At 44.5% G+C, this 25,838-nt stretch overlaps 1 protein-coding gene across 1 annotated transcript; it reads right to left on the reverse strand.

Moving 5' to 3' along the window:
* Positions 1-366: 366 nt before the first annotated feature.
* PPID (peptidylprolyl isomerase D) lies at positions 367-20,817 on the reverse strand. Its single transcript, XM_065878239.1, has 10 exons — positions 20,647-20,817; positions 19,205-19,345; positions 16,168-16,274; positions 13,782-13,970; positions 12,814-12,936; positions 12,543-12,649; positions 10,751-10,892; positions 8,983-9,069; positions 1,457-1,499; positions 367-729 (listed from the first exon to the last, which is right to left on the reverse strand). Exons 1-10 carry the CDS (start codon positions 20,729-20,731, stop codon positions 641-643), a joined length of 1,113 nt encoding a protein of 370 aa, XP_065734311.1. The 5' UTR covers positions 20,732-20,817; the 3' UTR covers positions 367-640.
* Positions 20,818-25,838: the final 5,021 nt, after the last annotated feature.

Here is a 25,838-nt window from a genome sequence, read left to right on the forward strand (position 1 = left end):
TCTACTTCTCTCTCCAAGTCTTCCGAGATTCAAACACTATTGGCACTACTGGCCTCCAATGTACATTTGACTCATCAGGCTCAGCACTTCCAGCGAAGTGTATCTCCTAGACCAGAGGTTGGCGTCCAGCCCACCACTCTTCTTACGCAGTTTTACTGGAACACAGCAGTGCCTCCTGGCTTACGCACTGTCGATGGGGGCTTCTGAGCTCCAAGTGCAGAACTGGGTAGCTGTGACTGACAGACTGTAATGTCTACCTGACCCTTTAGAGAGGTCTGCCAGCTCTGCACACACGTCACAGAGAGATGCATCAAAGAACTGAGAAAAACAACATACATACTTACAACATACAACATACATACTTAACTTTTGATCTGTTTATTCAAACAAGATGTGTCTAGAAGTTTAAAATACACTGGACACCATTATCCTTTGTAATGCAGAGAGCCATTTAAAATGAGTTCAACTTCAGCATATTTTGTAACACTGGTCTATTAAGAGTGAATCCCTACCTGTATTCCTAGACTGCAAACAATGGGAACTGAATTCTCAGAGGGAACACATTAGGGATCATACATAATAGACAAGATCCTTTAATTGTCTCACTTCAATCCATACTTAAGCAAAACTGAATTCCTTATTAAGCAAACATTTTTGCATAAGCTGCCTTCTCTTTATCTTTCTGTGCCTTTATCTTTTGCTTGACTTTCAGCAATTCTGCCTGGATAGCTGCAAAATAAATATGTAATATGAGTTATTTCTCAAAACATCCAAAAAATTAGGCTGACCAGCAAACTCATGCTTTAGTGTGATAAAAAATGATATAACTCTTCGAAGGGTAACTGAGCCTTATTAACAGTGTATTTTACTTGGAGAAAGCGACCACACAAACATAAAAACCACAGAGCACAATTGTAGGAGACTGTCCACCGAGAGAACTAACTGAATTACACACAGATACGCCTTCTCCCTTCCATCAGAGGGGGGACCCCACTGAAGCGCCTCCCCAAAGACCTATTTCCACATCTAGACCTAGAATCACCATTTGTACTTGGTTTATTTGAAAAACAGGCTTATTTTTGTCGCAGCTTTCCAAAACTTTCCTAAAACATATTCAGTAGCTAGAATACTTAGGTCATGGCCACATTCAGCTTAAGAAATGGTCCCAAACACTAAATTCGCCCTAAATATTGTGTCTTCTAACGCTGCTCTTCCATCTAGAATTACAGGACAGCAGAGCACACAGTCTTCAGACACATGGACAGTGGCTGCAGTGTAAGCTGAAGGCAGGACCCTGACTTGTGCCTTCTCCAGCATGCCTGGAACCTGGCCTGAACAGGCGCTCTGCAGTATCTGCTGGACAAGGCAACCTCTAAGTGACAAAGCGTATGCTAGTTCATGAGGATCAATTCTGAAGGGACAAAATGAACTTGCACTACAGAAACTGCCAACTTACCTTTATCCTCTGGTGCTATCTCCTGAGCTTTCTTAAGATCAGCCTTTAATTGGGAAAAAAAATTAAAGAAGTATTAGGTTATGAGTTATGAAAGTGGTTTTTTTAATTAAAATTTAAAACAGAGAGGAGCTTCAAGATGGCGGAGGAGTAAGACATGGACATCACCTTCCTCCCCACAGATACATCAAAACTACATGTACACGTGGAACAACTACAGAACACCTACTGAATGCTGGCAGAACACCTCAGACCTCCCAAAAGGCAAGAAACTCCCCCACGTACGTGGGTAGGGCAAAAGAAAAAGAAAAAACAGAGAAAAGAATAGGGACAGGACCCACACCTCTGGGAGGGAGCCATGAAGGAGGAAAGGTTTCCACACACTAGAAGCCCCTTCACGGGCTGAGACTGCGGGTGGCGGAGGGGGGAAGCTTCGGAGCCATGGAGGAGAGCGCAGCCACAGGGGTGCGGAGGGCAAAGCGGAGAGATTCCCGCACAGAGGATCGGGGCCGACCGGCGCTCACCAGCCCGAGAGGCTTGTCTGCTCCCCCGCCGGGGCGGGCGGGGCTGGGAGCTGAGGCTCGGGCTTCGGTCGGAGCGCAGGGAGAGGACTGGGGTTGGCGGCGTGAACACAGCCTGCAGGGGGTTAGTGCTCCACGGCTGGCCGGGAGGGAGTCCGGGAAAAGGTATGGACCTGCCGAAGAGGCAGGTGGTGTGCGAGGAGAGGGGATTCAGAGCACCACCTAAATGAGCTCCAGACATGGACACGAGCCTCAGCTAAAAGCACGGACCCCAGAGACGGGCATGAGACGCTAAGGCTGCTGCTGCCGCCACCAAGAAGCCTGTGTGCGAGCACAGGTCACTCTCCCCCTTCCAGGGAGCCTGTGCCGCCCGCCACTGCCAGGGTCCCGGGATCCAGGGACAACTTCCCCGGGAGAACACACGGCACACCTCAGGCTGGTGCAATGTCATGCCAGCATCTGCCGCTGCAGGCCCGCCCCACATCTGTGCCCCTCCCTCCCACCGGCCTGACTGAGCCAGAGCCCCCGAATCAGCAGCTCCTTTAACACCGTCATGTCTGGGTGAAGAATAGACGCCCTCCAGCGACCTACACGCAGAGGCGGGGCCAAATCCAAAGCTGAGCCCCGGCAGCTGTGCGAACAAAGAAGAGAAAGGGAAATCTCTCCCAGCAGCCTCAGGAGCAGCGGATTAAAGCTCCACCATCAAATTGATGTACCCTGCGTCTGTGGAATACATGAATAGACAACGAATCATCCCAAATTGAGGAGGTGGACTTTGGGAACAACGATATATATATTTTTTCCATTTTTCTCTTTTTCTGAGTGTGTATGTGTATGCTTCTGAGTGTGGTTTTGTCTGTATAGCTTTCTTTTACCATTTGTCCTAGGGTCTGTCTATCCTTTTTTTAAATTATTACTACTTATAAAATACTTTTTCTTAATATTTTTTATTTTAATAACTTTATTTTATCTTCTTTTTCTTTCTTTCTTTTTTTCCTACATTTTATTTTGAGCTGCGTGGAGGACAGGCTCTTGTTGCTCCAGCCAGGCGTCAGGCCTGAGCCTCTGAGGAGGGAGAACCAAGTTCAGGACACTGGTCCACCAGAGACCTCCCAGCTCCACGTAATATCAGACAGCGAAACTCTCCCAGAGATCTCCATCTCAACACCAAGACCCAGCTCCACCCAACGGCCAGCAATCTCCAGTGCTGGACACCCTATGCCAAACAACTAGCAAGACAGGAACACAAACCCACCCATTAGCAGAGAGGCTGCCTAAAATCATAATAAGGCCTCAGACACCCCAAAACACACCACCAGACGTGGACCTGCCCACCAGAAAGACAAGATCCAGCCTCATCCACCAGAACACAGGCACTTGGCCCCTCCACCAGGAAGCCTACACAACCCACTGAACCAACCGTAGCCACTGGGGGCAGACACCAAAAACAACGGGAACTACGAACCTGCAGCCTGCAAAAAGGAGACCACAGTAAGTTAAGCAAAAGGAGAAGACAGAAACACACAGCAGATGAAGGAGCAAGGCAAAAACCCACCAGACCTAACAAATGAAGAGGAAATAGGCAGTCAACCTGAAAAAGAATTCAGAACAATGATAGTAAAGGTGATCCAAAATCTTGGAAATCGAATGGAGAAAATACAAGAAACGTTTAACAAGGACCTAGAAGAACTGAAGAGCAAACAGTGATGAACCACACAATAAATGAAATTAATTCTCTAGAAGGTATCAATAGAATAACTGAGGCAGAAGAACGGATAAGTGAACTCGAAGATAAAATAGTGGAAATAGGGCTTCCTTGGTGGCGCAGTGGTTGAGAGTCCGCCTGCCGATGCAGGGGACACTGGTTCGTGCCCCGGTCTGGGAGGGTCCCGCGTGCCGCGGAGCGGCTGGGTCCGTGAGCCGTGGCCGCTGAGCCTGCGTGTCCGCACAGGAGAGGCCCTTGTACCGCAAAAAAAAAAAAAAAAAAAATAGTGGAAATAACTACCTCAGAGCAGAATAAAGAAAAAAAAATGAAAAGAATTGAGGACAGTCTCAGAGACCTCTGGGACAACATTAAACACACCAACATTCGAATTATAGGGGTCCAAGAAGAAGAAGAGAAAAAGAAAATGACTGAGAAAATATTTGAAGAGATTATAGTTGAAAACTTCCCGAATATGGGAAAGGAAAGCACAGAGAGTCCCATACAGGATAAATCCAGGGAGAAACACGCCAAGACATATATTAATCAAACTATCAAAAATTAAATACAAAGAACAAATATTAAAAGCAGCAAGGGAAAAACAACGAATAACACATAAGGAAATCCCCATAAGGTTAACAGCTGATCTTTCAGCAGAAACTCTACTAGCCAGAAGGGAGTGGCAGGACATATTTAAAGTGATGAAGGAGAAAAACCTACAACCAAGATTACTCTACCCAGCAAGGATCTCATTCAGATTTGATGGAGAAATTAAAACCTTTACAGACAAGCAAAAGCTAAGAGAATTCAGCAGCACCAAACCAGCTTTACAACAAACGCTAAAGGTACTTCTCTAGGCAGGAAACACAGGAGAAGGAAAAGACCCACAATAATAAACCCAAAACAATTAAGAAAATAGTAATAGGAACATACATATCGAAAATTACCTTAAATGTAAATGGATTAAAAGCTCCCACCAAAAGACGTAGACTGGCTGAATGGATAGAAAAACAAGACCCATATATATGCTGTCTACAAGAGACCCACTTCAGACCTAGAGACACATACAAACTGAAAGTGAGGGGATGGAAAAAGATATTCCATGCAACTGGAAACCAAAAGAAAGCTGGAGTAGCAATTCTCATATCAGACAAAATAGACTTTAAAACAAAGACTATTACAAGAGACAAAGAAGGACACTACATACTGATCGATCCAAGAAGAAGATACAACAACTGTAAATATTTATGCACCCAACATAGGAGCACCTCAATGCATAAGGCAAATACTAACAGCTATAAAAGGGGAAATCGACAATAACACAGTCATAGTAGGGGACTTTAACACCCCACTTTCACCAATGGACAGATCATCCAAAATGAAAATAAATAAGGAAACACAAGCTTTAAATGATACATTAAACAAGATGGACTTAATTGATATTAATAGGACATTCCACCCCAAAACAACAGAATATACGTTCGTCTCAAGTGCTCATGGAACATTCTCCAGGATAGATCACATCTTGGGTCACAAATCAAGCCTTGGTAAATTTAAGAAAACTGAAATCGTATCAAGTATCTTTTCCAACCACAACGCTGAGACTAGGTATCAATTACAGGAAAAAGATCTGTAAGAGATACAAACACATGGAGTCTAAATAATATGCTACTAAATAACCAAGAGATCACTGAAGAAATCAAAGTGGAAATCAAAAAATACCTACAAACAAATGACAATGAAAACATGATGACCCAAAACCTTTAGGAGGCAGCAAAAGCAGTTCTAAGAGGGAAGTTTATAGCAGTACAATCCTACCTCAAGAAACATCTCAAATAAACAACCTAACTTTACACCTAAAGCAATTAGAGAAAGAAGAACAAAAAACCCCCAAAGTTAGCATTAGGAAAGAAATCATAAAGATGCAATCAGAAATAAAGGAAAAGAAGTGAAGGAAACGATAGCAAAGAGCAATAAAACTAAAAACAGATTCTTTGAGAAAATAAGCAAAATTGATAAACCATTAGCCAGACTTATCAAAAAAAAAAAAGGGAGAAGACTTAAATCAATAGAATTACAAATGAAATGAGAAGTAACATATGACACTGCCGAACTACAGAGGATCATGAGAGATTACTACAAGCAAGTGTATGCCAATAAAGTGGACAACCTGGTAGAAATGGACAAATTCTTAGAAATGCACAACCTTCACAGACCGCCAGGAAGAAATAGAAAATATCTACAGACCAATCACAAGCACTGAAATTGAAACTGTGATTAAAAATGTTCCAACAAGGGCTTCCCTGGTGGCACAGTCGTTGAAAGTTCGCCTGCCGATGCAAGGGACACGGGTTCGTGCCCCGGTCCGGGAAGATCCCACGTGCCGTGGAGCACCTGGGCCCGTGAACCATGGCCCCTGAGCTTGCGTGTCCAGAGCCTGTGCTCCACAACGGGAGAGGCCGCAACAGTGAGAGGCCCGCATACCACCAAAAAAAAAAAAAAATCTTCCAACAAACAAAAGCCCAGGACCAGACGGCTTCACAGGCGAATTCTATGCATCATTTAGAGAAGAGCTAACACCTATCCTTCTCAAAACCTTCCAAACTATAGCAGAGGGAGGAACACTCCCAAACTCATTCTACGAGGCCACCATCACCCTGATACCAAAACCAGACAAAGATGTCACAAAGAAAGAAAACTACAGGCCAATATCACTGATAAACACAGATGCAAAAATCCTCTACAAAATAGTAGCAAACACAATCCAACAGCACATTAAAAGGATCATACACTATGATCAAGTGGGGTTTATCCCAAGGATGCAAGGATTCTTCAATATACACAAATCAATCAATGTGATACACCATATTAACAAATTGAAGGAGAAAAACCGTATGGTCATCGCAATAGATGCAGAGAAAGCTTTCGACAAAATTCAACACCCATTTGTGATAAAAACCTCGAGAAAGTAGGCCTAGAGGGAACTTTCCTCAACATAATAAAGGCCATATATGGCAAACCCACAGCCAACATCGTCCTCAATGGTGAAAAACTGAAAGCATTTCCACTAAGATCAGGAACAAGGCAAGGTTGCCCACTCTCACCACTCTTATTCAACATAGTTTTGGAAGTTTTAGCCACGGCAATCAGAGAAGAAAAAGAAATAATAGGAATCCAAATTGGAAAAGAAGTAAAGCTGTCACTATTTGCGGATGACGTGATACTATACATAGAGAATCCTAAAAATGCCACCAGAAAACTACTAGAACTAATCAATGAATTTAGTAAAGTAGCAGTATACAAAATTAATGCACAGAAGTCTCTTGCATTCCTATACACTAACGATGAAAAATCTGTAAGAGAAATTAAGGAAACACTCCCACTTACCATTGCAACAAAAAGAATAACATATCTAGGAACAAACCTACCTAAGGAGACAAAAGACCTGTATGCAGGAAATTATAAGACACTGATGAAATAAATTAAAGATGATACCAACAGATGGAGAGATATACTATGTTCTTGGATTGGAAGAATCAACATTGTGAAAATGACTCTACTACCCAAAGCAATCTACAGAGTCAATGCAATCCCTATCAAACTACCACTGGCACTGTTCACAGAACTAGAACAAGAAATTTCACAATTTGTATGGAAACACAAAAGACCCCAAATAGCCAAAGCAATCTTGAGAAAGAAAAATGGAGCTGGAGGAATCAGGCTCCCTGACTTCAGACTATACTACAAAGCTACAGTAATCAAGTCAGTATGGTACTGGCACAGAAACAGAAATATAGATCAATGGAACAGGATAGAAAGCCCAGAGATAAACCCACGCACCTATGGTCACCTTATCTTTGATAAAGGAGGCAAGAATATACAGTGGAGAAAAGACAGCCTTTTCAATAAGTGGTATTGGGAAACCTGGAAAGCTACATGTAAAAGAATGAAATTAGAACACTCCCTAACACCATACACAAAAATAAATTCAAAATGGATTAGAGACCTAAATGTAAGGCCAGACACCATCAAACTCTCAGAGGAAAATACAGGCAGAACACTCTATGACATAAATCACAGCAAGATTCTTTTTGACCCACCTCCTAGAGAAATGGAAATAAAAGCAAAAAAAAAACAAACGGGACCTAAGGAAACTTAAAAGGTTTTGCACAGCAAAGGAAACCATAAACAAGACGAAAAGACAACCCTCAGAATGGGAGAAAATATTTGCAAATGAAGCAACTGACAAACGATTAATCTCCAAATTTTATAAGCAGCTCATGCAGCTCAATATTAAAAAAACAAACAATGCACTCCAAAAATGGGCAGAAGACATTTCTCCAAAGAAGGTATACAGATTGCCAATAGACACATGAAAGAATGCTCAACATCATTAATCATTTGAGAAATGCAAATCAAAACTACAATGAGGTATCACCTCACACCAGTCATAATGGCCATCATCAAAAAATCTACAAACAATAAATGCTGGAGAGGGTGTGGAGAAAAGGGAACCCTCTTGCACTGTTGGTGGGAATATAAACTGATACAGCCACTATGGAGAACAGTAGGGAGGTTCCTTAAAGAACTAAAAATAGAACTACCGTATGACCCAACAATCCCACTACTGGGCATATACCCTGAGAAAACCATAATTCAAAAAGAGTCATGTACCACAGTGTTTATTGCAGCTCTCTTTACAATAGCCAGGACATGGAAGCAACGTAAGTGTCCACCAACAGAGGAATGGATAAAGAAGAAGTGGTGCATATATACAATGGAATATTAGCCATAAAAAGGAACAAAACTGAGTTGTCTGTAGTGAGGTGGATGGACCTACAGACTGTCATACAGAGCGAAGTAAGTCAGAAAGAGAAAAACAAATACCGTATGCTAACACATATATACGGAATCAAAAAAAAAAAAATGGTCATGAAGAACCTAGGGGCAGGATGGGAATAAAGATGCAGACCTACTAGAGAATGGACTTGAGGATGCGGGGAGGGGGAACGGTAAGCTGGGACAAAGTGAGAGTGTGGCAATGACATATATACACTACCAAACGTAAAATAGATAGCTAGTGGGAAGCAGCCGCATAGCACAGGGAGATCAGCTCGGCGCTCTGTGACCACCTAGAGGGGTGGGATAGGGAGGGTGGGAGGGAGACACAAGAGGGAAGACATACGGGGATATATGTATATGTGTAACTGATTCACTTTGTTGTAAAGCAGAAACTAACACACGATTGTAAAGCAATTATACTCCAATAAAGATGTTAAAAAATAAAATTTAAAACAAAACTTTACCAATGCTTGGTCGTATTCTTTTAGTCCTTGCCATCCTTGGGCTCTACGGTACAGTGCTTTGGTATTTGCCGGATCTATTTCAAGGGCCTACAGAAAGTTATACAGTTAATATTTTTATCTAAGTACTGAGTACTAAGTATACATGCTGGATTTCCATTTACTGCCCGTCAGCTCCAAAACAGCCGTTCACTGTTCTGTGATGAGGGCGCCGGGCCCTGAGAGCCTCCGGTTACACGCTGCTTTGTCAGCAGAGGGCGCCCAGTGCCCATGGGCGAGGGACCCACTTCCCTTCCAGGTCCCTGCGAGCCTCCCGTGAGCTCCCCCAAGATCCGGGGCACCCAGTGTGGCCCAGCCCCCCTCCCCGTCGCGCCTGGGTCTCGGCCCAGGGCCTCCATGCACCCCAGAGGGAGCAGCTGCTCCTGTATCACACACGTCTCTGCACATATACATACACATATACCCTGCAATGCCCCGATCCTTCAGCGTTCCCTCTCCTAGCCAACCCCTCGCTACTCCAATCTGCCCCTTATGTGTATCTGACAGTAACCTTTCTCTGTTGGAATTACTGTGTGGTGTCTATCTCCTGATTGGGCCCTAGCTGATAGGAGAAAAACATTCTGGGTAGAAATTTGGATACACTCATTTAGTTGACATCTAGGGGTTTTTCAGGAGCATGAGTAACTTTTAATAGGTTTCTCCTCTGAAACATTTTAAAAATAGTGTATTTAGTAAGATCTTTTAGAGGTCAATATTCGGATTTTACTGAAAAGAGTGTATATTATCTGCCTCACGAAGGTCAAAAAGCGATCCAGAGTGAAGCGCGATCTCGTCCTCTGCCGCATGTTCCCTCCTAATAAACACATTCTTATTCCTTATCCCACCTACCCCAGTAAATTAGGACCGCATTTATTTCCACTTGCTCGGGCATAGCTGATCTCTGTGACCTAGATTACTGTGCATTATACATAACAGTTACTAGAGGCGCTCCTTCTAACATATATGTTTTAGTTTGGAAAACTGCTCAAACTGTGCAAGAGGGAGGCAGCCATAACTGCTCTGTTTAAGGAAGGCAGGCTGCCACCTTGCCAGCTTTGTCGTTAGCACTCCCGGACGTCCCCGTGAAGGCAGGGCACCTTCCTGTGTGTCCCAACGGCACGCACTGTCCCTGTACAAGTCCTGACGACCCTACGGTGAAACGGACTCCTTCTCCCACCGAAAAAGCTCCTCGAGCTCCTCGAGGGGAGGGTCTTTCAATTAAAACACCGAAGAGTCTGTTAGCCGCTTAACCTGCTCCCAGCACTGCGTAAAGGCTTTACGTGCATTACACGTGGTCTTAACAATCCCAGGAGGAAAGCAGTATTTCCATTTGGCGTAGGAAGAAACTCAGACTCTGCAAGTAGGAACTTGCTCAAGATGGCAAAGCGACGACGCTCTGCTAACGACCTCGCCGGCCACCGTCGCAGTCATTCCTGGCTGTCTTCCAATGCCTGGCACATAACAGGCGCTCAACTGTTAAGTGAATAAATGAGCTGAGGAGGAAAGTGTCTTTAGAGAAATTAAGTGATGTAGTGTTATAAGCTAAATGAATGGCCTGAGAGGAAGAACTGAGGTCCAAAATACTCAGAGATAAAGTGACTTAGATTATGTTTCACTGGATCTCACTAGGTCCTCCACAATAAGATAGCAGTAGTGTCACATGAAACTGCTTTTGTTCGAAGTAGTAAGTCATCATCCAACTCTTTCAAAAAGGTAACATCAACAGACTTACCTCCAAACAGCTGTCGACTGCTCCCTGCCAATCGGACAGCTTCAGTTTGCAGGCTCCGATATTCAGCAGACAGCTCAAAGTGACAGGCTGCAGCTTTGCTCTGCCTGCGTTCTCAGTAGCGGCCTTCGAGCCTTCCACATACCTGGAGAACACATCGGTACAAGCAGCAAGCAGCCCCCATTAAGACTTAACTCTGCTCTCCACTCGGTCAAAATGTGCTGCGTCAGTTCTGATATAAAAGTTCATCACATGCTAATATTAATGACCACAATCTTTTTATTAAATGCTTTCCTTTAGAAGATTTTTACTTGTTCCAACTTCTTTCCCAAAATGTTCAAAGAAGACAACTTAAGAACAATCCCCAAGCCTAGAGATTATACAGTAAGGAACACTTCTATTTGTAAAGCTCAGGTTTCCATAACCCACTTTCCAGTGTAATTAGGTTTGGAACCAAGGCTGTCATTGTGGGACAGGGACTGGAATGGGGACAGGTGAAGAGCCCTGTGGTGGTGATTCTGACTTGTCTTTTACTATAGTTCCTAGCTGTTTACTGAAAAGGGCCTGGCCCCCAGAATTTGGTTTCTAGAGTCTGTCCCCCACTGAAAAGAATCAGAGCTCCTTGGAGAAACTCAGATCTGGACACAAGGTTAAGTATAAGATGGGTCTGGACCATCTTGTGGCAGAAAGCAAGAGCTCACAGACTAACAGAACAGTCAAAGGGATACAGGAAAGGGGCTCCCATCAGACAATCGGGAAGCCTTCAAGCATCAGAAAGAACGATGGTAATAGTATAATTCGTTGAATTGATCAAATACTACAGTAATACTTTAAAAGAAGGAGGGGTAGAGGGTCTTTCAAACAGAAGAATGCCAGCTCGTAACTGCAGAATGACTGAGAAAATCGCAGTTCTGCAAGTGTCAGTGTAATAACTGATTCAAGCAAAGGGCTTCAATGATGCTGAAACCACTGGATGAAAGGCTAGGAATGAGATGTTCACACAATCTCACAGTTATTACCTCAGAGAGGACTTATTATTTACAAAGGGGAAAGGTACTTTCATAACAGAGACGTGGCTATCGCCACTGTAACCAAGTGCCAAAGCTCAAAACGGGCGAAACTGCCACGTGCCTTCAGGACACGGTATCATAGGAAACATACACGTCACCTATTCAAGTCATTGCTAAAATATGTAACCTCAAACTAACCTTGAGGAAGCAATAAACACACAGATGGTTTCCGTAAGACAACGGGCTTCGACGCCACAAAATGCAAATGACTAAAAAACGTGGAGATTAAAGATTAGAGGAGACTTAGAGACATAAAACCAAAGGATATAATGGATACTGGCGTAAAAACAAAACAAAAGTGAAACATCTGGGGACCTCTGAATATGGATGACATAATGATATTTGGGAGATGTTTTCATAGTCTTAAGGCTAAGTAGAAGAGTGTCCTGGCTTCTCAGGAAATGCTTGCTAAAATATTGAGGGGTAAAGTGTCATGGTATCTGCAACTTCCTTTCAAAATGATTCTGCAAAAACAAGCGTGGCGAAACTTAAAAACTGGTGAACACAGGTAAAGGTACATGGCTATCCATGTACTATTCTTAACTTTTCTGTGTTTTGAAATTTTTCAAAATAAGAATCTGGAAGCAACCAAAGAAATGCAACTATTTCAATACACCTGGTTACTCTGCAAGTAATATGCCAAAAATAGAAAGAACAACTCTTGAATTTCAGTTTATAATTCAATTTCAAGTTCTTACAGCAATTTATTAAAAGTATTTTATTACCTTAAAACTTTTGTGTATTTTTTAATGGCCATCTCCCAGTTCTGGGATTTGAAAAAAGTATTTCCAATGTTTTTTAAGTCTTCCGTTATTAATAAAATTTTATCTACCTGTACAAAAGAAAGAACACGAATATGTTGGGTTTTAGTATATAACGCGGTTTAGTGCTAAGTTCTATCACTGAGACAGACTGATACAAAAAGCTCAAAATTTTAGGGCTAAATATTTTTAGCAGTTTAAGTACTTAAACTTTAACCCACGTGAAAGTACTCACGTCTTTTACATCTATGTCTGCATCCTCGGGGAAGTCTGGATGACTGTCACCAGATCCATCCTGGGGGAATATTCCCCAGTCATCCCCGCCCTTCAGTTCTCCGCAGTCTGCAGTAACACACAACTGTAAAAACAACCGTCAACTGTAGAAGCGTCTACCGTATTAACGAGGACTTTAACAAGAGTCTGGGCTTAAAAGCTCTCCAGCCGCAAGGCATGAGCAACAGCGTCCAAGCTGCTTCTGACGCGACAGGCTGGCGTCGCGAGGCGCGCCTCTGCACACACCCCGAGGAGCACAGCAGGGTCACTTCACAGCACACGTGCCTGCTGCTGCTGTCCAGGAGCTCCGTGCATACAGACTATGTGGGAAGTTTCATCGTTCCCCGTGGGATTCTCCTTACGTGGGCACGTGCCTTCGACTCACTGACTGCTGTTTCCTTCGCACACTGAGTGGCAGCCCCCCTCCTGCAGGTCTGAGTCTCCAGTTCCACTCACAACCCTGCCCATGAGGGTGGATTCACACACATTTAGAGCACAAGCCTCTTGGGAGTGACATAATCCAGTCTAAACCCTTAAATGATTTATGCAGGCTGAGGAAATGGGCCAAGGAAAGTTAAATAACAAGAGCAAGCCTAAACCACAAGTTAAATGGCAGAGAGGAGACCAAGTTTCCCGGTTTCCTGCTCTCTCTGTACTCGTATACACACTGACTCAAAGTTTTGCAGGTCTATGAGAGTTAAGTTACCAAAATCAGCAAGACTGATGCTGAAATCATAACAACCTCCTTTTAAACTGCCCTCATCTCTCCCAGTGTACAAAAGAGCTTTGAAGAAAAAGTGGCAGGGCCAGGCTTCTTTAACAAGAGCCGTCCTAATGTCTTTCAGCTAACCATCATCTGAGCCTTTTACTTACATTTGCTAAGACAGCAGCTAGGATAACGAGGGTCTTACCCTGTCACTTGGTACTCACTTTGGCAGGTTTTTCACCTTTCACCTCCACGTTCTCCAGAATCCTTGCCACACCCATTCCTTTAATCACTTGGCCAAACACCACGTGTTTGCCATCCAAGTGAGGAGTCGGAACCATCGTGATGAAGAACTGAGAGCCGTTTGTGTTGCGGCCTGCATTTGCCATGCTCAGTAATCCCTCCGAATCATGCTGCAGGAATACGCCATTAAAGAAAACCAAGGTTAGAGTTACTGTCTGAATTACTCTCTACCAACCATTCACAAAACTAGGGTGGACTGCAATACTATTTAGATCACACCGTGTAGTGTAATCTTACTTTGTACCAACTGTAACCTTTAATTCACAAAACGTGGGATACTTAATCACTTTTTAAACTTTAAGAAAAGCTTATGAAACCGAATGAAGTAACAGAAACAATAGTGGGGGGCAGGGGTGGCACTTCTAAACCGGCCATATTGAGAAAGTGCTTACGCTTCGTCTTTAAGATGAAGACCTAATGATTCGGCTTTGCCCTTTCTTATGACAGGGGCGTTTTTTTCTGAAAAGCACTCAACAGCGCTCCCGCTCTCAGGCCTACATTATGATTCTTCCTTTATGATTCTTTCTTTACACTGAGAACAGCGAGGGACATTCAGTTTAGACTGGAAGTTCCGTTAGGTCCTTTCCTGCTCTCCAAGGAAGCCAAATATCACGGCTTTCATCCAGTGAAGCGCTTCTTGAGAGAACGCCCAAGAGGAACCGCCGCGTACCTCCCGAAACCCAACGTCTACCTTGGCCCAGCCTGTTCAAAGGCTCCGTGGCCCCACTGTCTTCCTCTTTCCACCTGACCCTAAGGCTTCCTAAACGCACTCCTTGTTGGGCCGCACGTGTAACACTCATGCTGGTCCTCCCGCTTAAGGTGCCTTTACCCCTCAACCTAAATCTAGCCCTGCCTTCAAGGCCACCAAGCGTGTAGAAGAACCAGATGCCCTTGCAAAAGGCCCCCTTGCTTCTTCTCAACACGTCCATCACATAATCTTAGTGTTCATCCTTCTGGTAGCTTCCCTTTCTCCCTTCCAAAAGTTTGGTGCTCTTCCCACGATATTAAATATTATTAACCTTATTTCCTCACGCCTTTGTCCTTCCTCACTCACATCCCTCCCTCAAACTGGCATCTGTATTCTAGTTCCTTCTAACCAAATCTCAGCCACCTTGCGAGGTCCAGTTTGCCCAGCTTAAGTACCCATTCCTCCTCAGTGTCTTCCCTAATATATATCATACTTTCTTCCTACAGCATACACAGAAAGTCACAATCAACTTAGCATTTACTAGCGTATTATTTTATTATTCTCCAGTTGTCCTATGTGTTTTAATCTTGTCTTTCTGGCAAGATTTTTAATTCCTTATCATGAAGGCGTTTCATTTTTATAAACTCTTTGGCGCCAGTGACAGTACTAGCTGCAGGCAATAAACTGTTTAAAAGACTGATGACATTTTATTCTCAAATTATCCTAATTACCTTGCTCATATTCCTCATTTCCAAAAAGAGTCACTTTACTTTTGTACTTACACGTCCATTCTTATAACCTGAATGATGCAACATACCCCAACGGGCACATCTTGGGACCAGGAAGATAAGAAGGCACAGGCACCACTAATGTCCTTTAGGAGCCTGGACGTTAACCAGATCTGCTAGTGTGCAAATCCCCTGACATCCCAGACATTAGCGATGCTTTTGTTGCTCTTCAAATTTAAGCATAAAGCATACCATCCCTCTGATGAGCACATTTTTCCTGGAAACAGTTTTGCCATATGGTGGCCACCCTTAAAAACACATTGGCTTTACTGAAGTATATAAACCTGGATCACAATGAAATAGCTGTTGCATTCTTGCCAATAAAATCACTACTGGATGAAATTTTTTCGTATTAAAGACGTATATTTACGGGGCTTCCCTGGTGGCGCAGTGGTTAGGAATCTGCCTGCCAATGCAGGGGACACAGGTTCGAGCCCTGGTCCGGGAAGATCCCACATGCTGCGGAGTGACTAAGCCCCTGCGCCACAACTACTGAGCCTGCACTCTAGAGCCTGTGAGCCACAACTACTGAGCCCATGCACCACAACTACTGTGCCTAGAGCCCGTGCTCTGCAACAAGAGAAGCCACTGCAATGAGAAGCCCGCTCACCGCAACTGGAGAAAGCCCGCACGCAGCGATGAAGACCCAACACAGCCAAAAATAAATAAATAAATTTATTAACCAAAAAAAAGATGTATATTTACAAATATGATACCTTTCACAAATAAAGGAGATCTGAGCACATCTGAGGCATTTATCCTAATTCAACAAGTATCCCAGGCACATAACTTTTATTATCAGCAACAAACATGCATTTTTGTCTACTTTACCTTATAATGGAAATTTTCATCTTCAAATTTTTCACCATAAATACTTTCTCCACCTGTCCCATTCTGATTTGAGAAGTCTCCACCCTGAATCATAAATTTCTTAATAACTACAAAAAAGGAAAATTGCCATTAGAAGCTACAGATGACTGCAGCGATGCTGACTAACGGATATGTCGTAATGAGGACAACTTCTCTCCTGTCCTTCCCTGCCCCCGTCCACAACTGCAAACTCTTAAAAGGCTTTTCACAGTCTGAGTCCCAGCTACTCCCACTCCCTGATGGCCCACTAACACTCAAAGAATCAGTTCGCATGGCACCTCCCCTATAGAACTGCCAGACCCCAAAACTGGAACTCCTTATTTTTCTCCAACAGCATCTTGATTCTACCTCCCTTTTATCATATGTATCATAAAGATCTGTCTCTCCCGGCAAACAGTTAAGTATAGCAACTCCTTTTTTCCTCCTTGGTAACCATGTCCATGGCTGGGCACATAATGGTTACTCAAAAATGCTACTGAATAACCAATTATTCCCAAGAGGTTTGTTACACTGGAATGCAAGTACTTCAGCAAATATTATCACTTAGTAGCAAGGGTTCCCAAGAACACTGCTGCATGCTCAGAGATTTCCCAGGACTCACAGAACTCGGTATCTGTTTGTATTACACGGATGTAGTAAGTAAGGACACAGCTGGATGATAGGGAGAGAAGATACAGGCAGAGGCTGGAGGAATCCAGGTGTTCCCTTATGCTCCCTCGCTCCCATGAACAGTCACAGGGCACATTCCTCTTCCCCCCAGCAAAGAAATGCAGCAACATGTGCACAGTGTTTCTCCCCAGGAGAGCCCTGTAGAGACTCAGCACCCGAGGTCTCTGCTGGGGCTGATCCTGCAGGCACTGTCTGCCCAGCAGGAAGCAAATTTCCAGACTCCCAAAGGAGAGCAGTGTCCAGCATAAATCAGATTGCACAAAGAGTCTAGGCAGAGTAAATCACCTCCAGGATTCAGAGAGAGGGTCAAGCGCCATGCTCCCTGACTCCAGGCAGTGGCCACCCTTTGCAAGTAGACTCTTCTAAGGCCAGCAGCCTCAGGCCTGATACGTTAACTCTTTTCAGCACACCCTTTATTAGCACACAGGCACTCCTCCATTTATTGCGCTTTGCAGATACTCTGTTTTTTTTTCTTTACAACTTGCGAGGCTTGTGGCAATCCTGCATAGAGCAAGTCTATCAGTGCCATTTTTTTTTCAAAAGCATTTGCTCATTTCATATCTGTGTCACATTTTGGTAATTCTTGCAATACTTCAAACTTTCATTATTATTTGTTATGGTGATCTGTGATAAGTAATCTTTGATGTTACTGTAATTGTTTGGGCATTTTTTAGCAATAAAGTATTTTTAGATTAAGGTACATACTATTTTTTCAGACATAATGCTATTACATACAATAGACTACAGTATAAACATAACTTTTATATGCACTGGGAAACCAAAAATTTGTGTGACTTGCTTTACTGCAATATTCGCTTTATTGCAATGGACTGGAACTGAACCTGCAATATCTCCATGGTATGCTTATATTTTGGTATTTTATTAAACGTGAAAGTAAATCAACAGTTTAAGTATTTTAAAATCACTGTTAGGGGCTTCCCTGGTGGCACAGTGGTTGAGAATCTGCCTGCTAATGCAGGGGACACGGGTTCGAGCCCTGGTCTGGGAGGATCCCACATGCTGCGGAGCAACTCGGCCCGTGAGGCACAACTACTGAGCCTGCGCCTCTGGAGCCTGTGCTCCACAACAAGAGAGGCCGTGATAGTGAGAGGCCCGCGCACCGCGATGAAGAGTAGCCCCCACTTGCCACAACTAGAGAAAGCCCTCACACAGAAACGAAGACCCAAAACAACAAAAAGAAATAAAAGAAATTAATAAACTCCTACCCCCAACATCTTCTTTTAAAAAAAAAAATCACTGTTAATTTTTTCTTAATCAAGTTTTAGAAGAATTTAAATACTCATAATTATAGTTTAACTCATTTGTTTATTCATTAAACAAATATTTATTGCGGGCCTACTCAATAACTATGCTGGATGCTAAGGACAAAATGGTGAGAAGATACAGTTTCTGAACTCATGGAGCCTACAGTCTATTGGGGGAGCCATCAAATAATCACTGAACAAAGGTATGACTACACAGTGTGAAAAGTCACCTTTTGATCCCACATCACACCAGGTGTCCAAGACACAGAATCTTTAAGTTGGCTGCAGTCTTCCCAAGCAATCCTGCCCAAGAAGTAGGCATAACTTTCTGTCACCAGGTAGTCAAGCTACCCAAGCTCTGTCTGTTTACCACGGCCACACCCTGGTGAAGCTAGGGTAGTCCATTTCTGTATAAATAAACCTTAGTACCCTCCCATAATTAATTCCACCTTCCACAGACCAACCTTTATGAAACTGAGCTATCATCTCAGATCTCAAAGCATCCTTTTGGAAACTAACAGTAATTTTTTTTTTTTTTGGTTCATACAGTTTGGAGGATTTTTTTTTAATTGAGGTAAAATTTACATAGCATAAAATTAACCACTAACCATTTTAAAGTGTACAATTCAGTGACATTTAGTACATTCACAGTATTGGTAATTATCACCTCTGTCTAGTTTCAAGTTCTTTTCATCACCCCAAAATGAAACCTTGCACAAATTAAAAGCAGTCACTCCCCATCCCTCTACCCCTAGCCCCTGTCAACCACCAATCTGCTTTCTGTCTCTATGGATTTATCTATTCTGGATATTTCATATAAATGAAGTTAAACAACAAATGACCTTTTGTTTTTGTGTCTTGCTTTTATCACTTAGCATAATATTTTCGAGGTTTGTCCCCATGGTACCATGTATCAGTACTTCATTACTTTTTATGGCTGAATAATAATCCAATATATGTAATGGTTAACTCTCACCCTCTACTTAGTGTTTTCTTCCCTAACTCCTGAAGAACAGGATTCAATCACCTATAAGGAAAACCAGATTCAGAAAACGCATTCGTACTTCGATGGAAAGGACATCCTTTGAAATGTAGAGGTTTCCCAGTGGTGGGTCCAATGCCTTTTTCTCCTGTACACAATGCACGAAAATTTTCTGCAGTTTTGGGTACAATATCTGCAAACAATTCCAAGACAATTCGACCAACTGAAAGAAAAAATGAAACTGTGTCAGTATGCAAAACAACCAGCTAAATAAGCAAATGGTGAAAGGAGACTTGGTAAAATTTTGGTGACTGAAATACCAAGTTCTCTTTTTTGGTCAGTTTTCTAATATTCAAATTCAGTCTACCTCATGTTAAGTATCATGTATCTAGATGAATTTGAAACAATTATTTTACTACATCTTACAAAGGATCATCAACACAGCAGCCAGAAGAGTAGCACCATTTAAGGACACCATGAACTAGGAATGGTTTTCATTTGATTAATTTCTCTGACATGTGCTCATAACTTCCCATCACCAAGTAACCAACAGGAGAAAATGAAACATACTGGGGGGTCACGTCGGCCATGCTGTAGGTACAGCTGTAGTCTTTGTGCTCTGTGGAACCTGCCCAGTGCTGCCTCTGAAGCAAAAGCTGAAAAGTTCACATTCTAGACAATTCCTAAGGTAGGTAAAAGATAAACCTGGCACTAAATTTCAAAACAAAATCAAAGTACTGATACATATAAGTCTGTGGGGGTGGGGTGGGGGGGTGTGTATGCGCGCGCGCGCGTGTCAATGGAAGAGGATCACCTGCCCCACCAGTAAGCAAAGGATGTTGCAGCCATCGAGCCCTCTCATTACAGCCGCCTGCACAGTGAGCCCTGCGGGAGTTCAGCATAAAGACAAACGGGCTGCCCAGTGCCAAGCCCACCGAGCCCTCAGCCGCTGCAGCCAGCCCAAAGGTGCCCCCTGAGGAGACTCAGAGTGAGAAAGCACAGGACGCTGGCCCCGGCAGCCGAGGTGCACGTCCAAGGAAGGTTTTCAGTGAGCCCGGACTCTTGCATCTCCTCATACACAGAAAAGCGCTACGTCCCTTAACTTGACATGTCTGGTTTCCTCTGTTAACGGTCATCTTTTGATGTTCCCACGACCTGGTTTTTGTTGCAAAAACTCATATATCCCGGCTCCTCCCTTAGCCCTTCAGAGCAGTCCTCAGAGCTATCTGCAAGGCTGCACCCCGGCCTTAACGTCCTCAGTTTTGCCCACCAAATAAAACAAAAATCCGGAACTTTTAGGCAACGGGAGCCCCCGAGACGCATACCGGGGTTTTCTGAATGTCCCCCAAACACAAAAGCAGGTGGCGGGGAAGGGCGGCCAAGTCGGGCGAGACAGACCCAAAGGCCGCCACCACCCCCGAACAAAAACCTCCAGAAACTTCCGCACGCCCCAGGGCACCGGTACAAGGTCGCGGGCCCGCCCCAACCTCTGGGACCCCGACCCCGGGAGCCCCGCCTCCTCACCTCGCTCCCCTCCGATGTCCACGTCCAAGAAGACCCGGGGGTTACTGGGGTTGGACGGCTTAGCCTGGGGGGACGGGTGCGACATTGTGGCCCGCAGACGTGTTCGCGAGCTCCTCGGAACACCCCGTGGCCGCCGCGCAGCCCGAACCCAAAAACCGGCTGCGTCTGCGAAGAACCGCGGCGCTGGCGACCAACTTCCGACAGGAGCCCGGAGGCCGCGGCCCGACTTCCGGCGTCTCCGCCCGACTTCCGGCGTCTCCGCCCAACTTCCGGCGTCTCCGACCGACTTCCGGCGTCTCCGACCGACTTCCGGCGTCTCCGCCCGACTTCCGGCGTCTCCTCCCGACCTCCGGCGGCGTCCGCCTTCGCTCCCTGCTGTGCTCTCCTGGTCGTGCTTTCTCTGCCCCCGGCCTGCCCTGTTTTCTCGCTCACTGAAGCCGCAGCCCCAGGTATTTCTATCCTTGTCGCTCGAGCTTTATGGCTCTTCCTGCCGTCGTGGCGTGGGGGAGAGCGTGTCGGACAGCCACGCCCTTTCCAGCCTCCGGGTCCCGCTCACTAGCGAGGGGCCGCTGCTGTGAAGCTCCGTTTGTCTGGGAAATGGGGCAGGAAATGCCAAAGTCCGGGGGTTTGGGGCATCCTGGCGGCGGCGCGTTCCTGCTCCCCGGGCCGGGCCTGGGCGGCCGAGTTGTGCTTCGATTGTCGCCCGGCCGTGGGAGTGAGGCGGGGGCCGGGCGGAGGGTTCCCGGAGCCGCGGCCTTGCTGTCGCCCGGGTCCCCGTAGGGGCGTGTGTGCAGGCCTCTGGCCCCGCCGCGGGGCAGCACGCCCTCGCCTCTTCATGCAGCCTAATTCTGGAGAAGGGTGGTGTGGTCCTTAGCACTTCGCAGCGTTCTCGTTGCTTACTAACTTCTTGCTTCATTTGTCTCCTCCCGTTAGAATGGAACCCCGGGCAAGAATTGTCTTTTCTTTTCTCTTTCTGTCCCCGACGCTTCTCCCGGTGTCTGGCCTTGAGAATGTTTATGAGAAAATGTTAGCAAGAGCGTTTGTCTCCATGTGCCTTTATGGACAACTCCAGAAGGGCCGCTCCATCAGCTTCTCGCGCTGACCTTTTCAAATTCCAGCGCCTTAAAATTATTGTAGGGGCCTCCCTGGGGGGCCCAGTGGTCAAGAATCCGCCTTCCAGTGCAGGGGACGCGGGTGCCATCCGTGGTCGGGGAACTAAGCTCCCACGTGCCGCCGTGCAGCCAAAATAAGAAAAACAGTTACTGTAAAGTGTTAATTTCTTATGCGTTGATGTCCTTCGGTTTCATGGTGTTTATCCATTCTGTTTCCCTGAAGATCCAGAAGGGCTCAGCACATAACCTCTGGGCCCCTTGATAAATAACAGTCGAAGTAAACTCTTCTCTAACCCAGTCTCATTTCCGGGCTGCAAGCTGGTAACTTTGACTTTGCCTCCAAATATCAAAGGATACATAATAATTAAAATTTTTATTCTGATTTACTAGCTTAAGAGCAGGTTTTAGCTTATTATTGCAAAAATTGTCACTTTTACACTGTAACCTCATAACCATTCTTACCAAGATGAATATCCTGATTAACTAGGCAGCATAACTTAGCACTGCTACTTGGCTGTCAGACTTTGGGGGGTTCAAATTCAATCTCTAATAGATGCTATCCTGTGACTTTGGACAAATTACATAGCCTCTCTGCCTCAGTTTCCTCATCTAAATCTGGGTAACAGTATGTATATTTTAAGGCTTTTATGAGGATTAAGTGAATTATCCAGGTGTTTTAGTATCGGACACACAGTAAGTACTCAATAAGTGTAAGCAATTACTAACCATAAATAGCCAATACTTAATATAATTATTACTAATATCAGCATATTTTAAAATGAAGTTAAAACTGCAGAGGTGCTTTGAGGCTGCCTCTGCGTTCTTAGAAAATAGAACGTGATTCTTCCTGTTATACAGGTTTCTGGGTGTAAGAGACTAATCCAAATGTTACTCTCACTGTGTCTAGAGTTTTCACAGTAAAGTAACAGCTTTATATAAACTGTCATATTCCTCGAACCAACCCAAATAACAGAATCACACCTTTGAAAACCTCTCCAGAACTGATCTCCAGTGAGAAGATAAATCCTCCTAGAAAACAACGTGTCAGTCTGCTTAGTTAAGACAGGGCTTCTGAGTTCTGAAGTCTTGCCCATGTGTAGCTAGAACAGAGCCAAGACTATGCACTATCTCTGAAGGCTAAGGACACAATTTCATCCCAAGAGAGGGAAGAATATTATTCCGAAGAGCCTATTACTGTTTCTGTCTGTTCCTTGTTAAGTGTGGCAGGACAGTATTAACAGGTTGTCTCCTCCAGCCACTATCCTCTTCTCTCGATGTTTTTGTGCATCACTCCACCCCAGATGAGGAGCTAGGCATTCTGTGCTTATTGCTTTAAGGGAAGATGTGACGGCAAAGAAAGCGTCCTTCCTGGCTTTGGTGTTGCAAAAGGCTTGGCTTTACAGGAACAAAAAAGACTCCTGGCAGAGCAAGAGATTTGGATAAAACATGTTTTGTAAGAGCCTGGCTTTCTACTCGCAGAAAAAACTAAAACAAACCCATCTCCTGTGCTGGGGACCAAGGAGGCTGTGAGTGGTACAGGCAAGAGAGAAGGAGGGGGGCAGTGGGGGCCAGTCTCCACTGTCCCCGAGATAGGGAGTCTGAACCAAGCTCCCCAGTCCCATCCTTGGGATACTGCAGACCTCCATATTTGGGTTTGTGAGATCCGAGAGCAGGAGGAAGGTGTGCCCAGAGACCTGAGCACCGCCCAGGAAGGCAGTGGGCCCAGAGAGAGAATATGGACTCATGGGACGCCTGGTGTGAGTAGGTAGGTGGCAACTAGACGGACTCTCAAAGACCTTCTGTGCCCTAATGTGGAATGTGAGCAAAGCGGTATCCCTGTATATCCAGGTGTGCTGTGGAAGAAGAAAGACACGTCCACACTTCAAGGGAGCTTGCAGAAGGGAACTCTGAGCCTAACAGAGGCTGGGGAAACTGATGACTGCATTAAGATGCTGTGTTTCTCACTGGATGCCCATGTAGACAGATGGCATTGGAAACCAGAGGCTCCCAACCTAAACACTCATCACCAAACCAGACGTTCTCAAATTTAGATTCAGCTGTGGGGTTGGTGGGAGATACCAGGAATTGGCAGAGATTATGGTATCACCAACCGTTTGGAAGAGGCAATTCAAAACTGAACTGAATTAAGGTGAGTTATAGAAAAATAAACTTGTGTTTGTACCTTTACATGGGAATAGGCTGTGATAAGGACCCAGACCAGTTTGAAGTAACACCCAACCCCATTGTCAAAGGTAAGAAATCAGGAAGGACACCAGGGACTGGGGAGAAAGCTTCAGGACCTTAGATGTTAAGAGTCAGCCTCTGACAGCAAAGTCGGAACTCGGGGAAGAGGTCCACATGCAGCTCTCGAAGGAGACAACATGACTCTGCTCCTAGAAGGAGCGCTGGTGTGGATGAGGTGGCAAGGTGTTGGAGAAGGTCCTCAGTAAGGACCCCTGCTCTGAGCCGCTCAGAGAAACGGCTGCTTCCAGTGCAAGGTCAACCGTTAAACATTAGAGTGGAAAGGCAGCGTGCAGGCTCTGCCTGCTAGATGTGTGACTCTCTAAGGATAATTGTAGGTCTTCCAGGTGGGAACATTGAACCAACGGAAGACAGCAGATGCCACCAAGGGACAGCAGAGTCTCTGCCATGAGCAGAAATCATCCCACAGACAGAAATGGTGCCATGCGCTCTGGGCCTGAGGACCCCCATGTGACAAGATCCATCCTCCAGGAGCTGGAGGGGATGCAACAAAAAAGGGTATTGATGACCGGTGCACAGTGACACCAGTAAGAGGGTTTATGTCTACTCCTTTTGTGAGGAGTAATAAGATTCATTCTAACTTTTCCATTGCAAAATGTGTATTTCTCTGATAGACCAAAACCAATGATACACTAATGTGAACCCAAAAAACCATTGTTGAAATCCTTAGTATTCCTTCTCTCTGAAGAAAAATGTTCACATTCATCTCCAAGGACTTCCTCAAAATGGATTTTATAATTATCACAAACAGAAATAATACCAACACCTACTGCTCATTGCTGTGTGCCAGCCTCTGTGCTGAGTGCTTTACATAATTAATGTTATTTAATCCTCAACATAACTCTGTGTCATAGGTGATCTTAACATCCTATTTTACTTACCAGGCAAATAAGTGCTAGCAAGGTCACGAAAGTTGCCTGATGGGGCCTCCTAAGCCAATTCACTATGTACTAGAAAGATGGAACCTGACACTGTATCTTTAAAACTATAAGATTTAAACACTGTGTAAGAAACTCCAAGATATTTAAAGGGCCCCAGGGTCCTTGTGACATCAGCACTGGACTTGGTTTATCCTTCTATAACTTGGCTTTGACCTGGCATCTTAAACAGTTTAGGCTTCTATACCTTTTGTAAGTCATTATCTATAGAATGTGAACTGAGGCAAATAAAACACTTTTCCATAGAAAAAGAAAACAATAATAAAATTTCCTCCTAATCACTTCGCAGAGAGATTAGAGAGTTGGTGCCAGTCTTCTGGCGTCTCCATGAATATCCCTAATTCGGGGCAGAGATTGAAGGCAAAAGAAACTAATAGACATGCAAGTAACAAATCCTGGTGACTGACTGAAGGGTTACACTAAGTAGAAGCATCTATATAGAGAAGGTCTGTTAGGACCTTTTGACTGACAGAGACTTTTGTGATACGTTGGGGATTTAGGATTATCTCTAAAGAGGCAACGTAGGATTTTTAGCAGGGTTAACGTTAAAAGATTTGCATTTTTAAAGATTACTCTGGTTCTAGCATGGAGAACAAAATCAAAGGAGCCATAACAGATGGAAGGAGGGCTGTGCACCACTTAGTAGTGGTGAGAGGTGACTCTAGCTTGTGCAATGATGCTGATAGTAAAGATGGATAAAAATTGATAGATGAGAAAGCCAAATGGGGAGGGAGGTGTGAAATCAACAGTTCCAAGCAATGGATTGGATATGGGATGTGACAGAGAATGGATGAAGGACAGACCACACCTGGATATGGGGAGGCTATTTGCGATTTATGGTGGGAAACTGGAAGAAGATAATATCTGAGTGGAATATCCT

Source organism: Phocoena phocoena, chromosome 5, assembly GCF_963924675.1.
Source record: "Phocoena phocoena chromosome 5, mPhoPho1.1, whole genome shotgun sequence".
In the NCBI taxonomy this organism is placed as follows: domain Eukaryota; kingdom Metazoa; phylum Chordata; class Mammalia; order Artiodactyla; family Phocoenidae; genus Phocoena; species Phocoena phocoena.

Excerpts from the sequence above, each read along its gene's own strand:
- PPID (XM_065878239.1), bottom strand. The coding sequence starts at position 20,731 with ATGTCGCACCCGTCCCCCCAGGCTAAGCCGTCCAACCCCAGTAACCCC. Across the intron at positions 9,070-10,750 it reads CAGTCGACAGCTGTTTGGAG|GCCCTTGAAATAGATCCGGC; the intron begins GTAAGTCTGTTG and ends AACTTTCTGTAG. Across the intron at positions 730-1,456 it reads GATAGCACCAGAGGATAAAG|CTATCCAGGCAGAATTGCTG; the intron begins GTAAGTTGGCAG and ends TTTATTTTGCAG.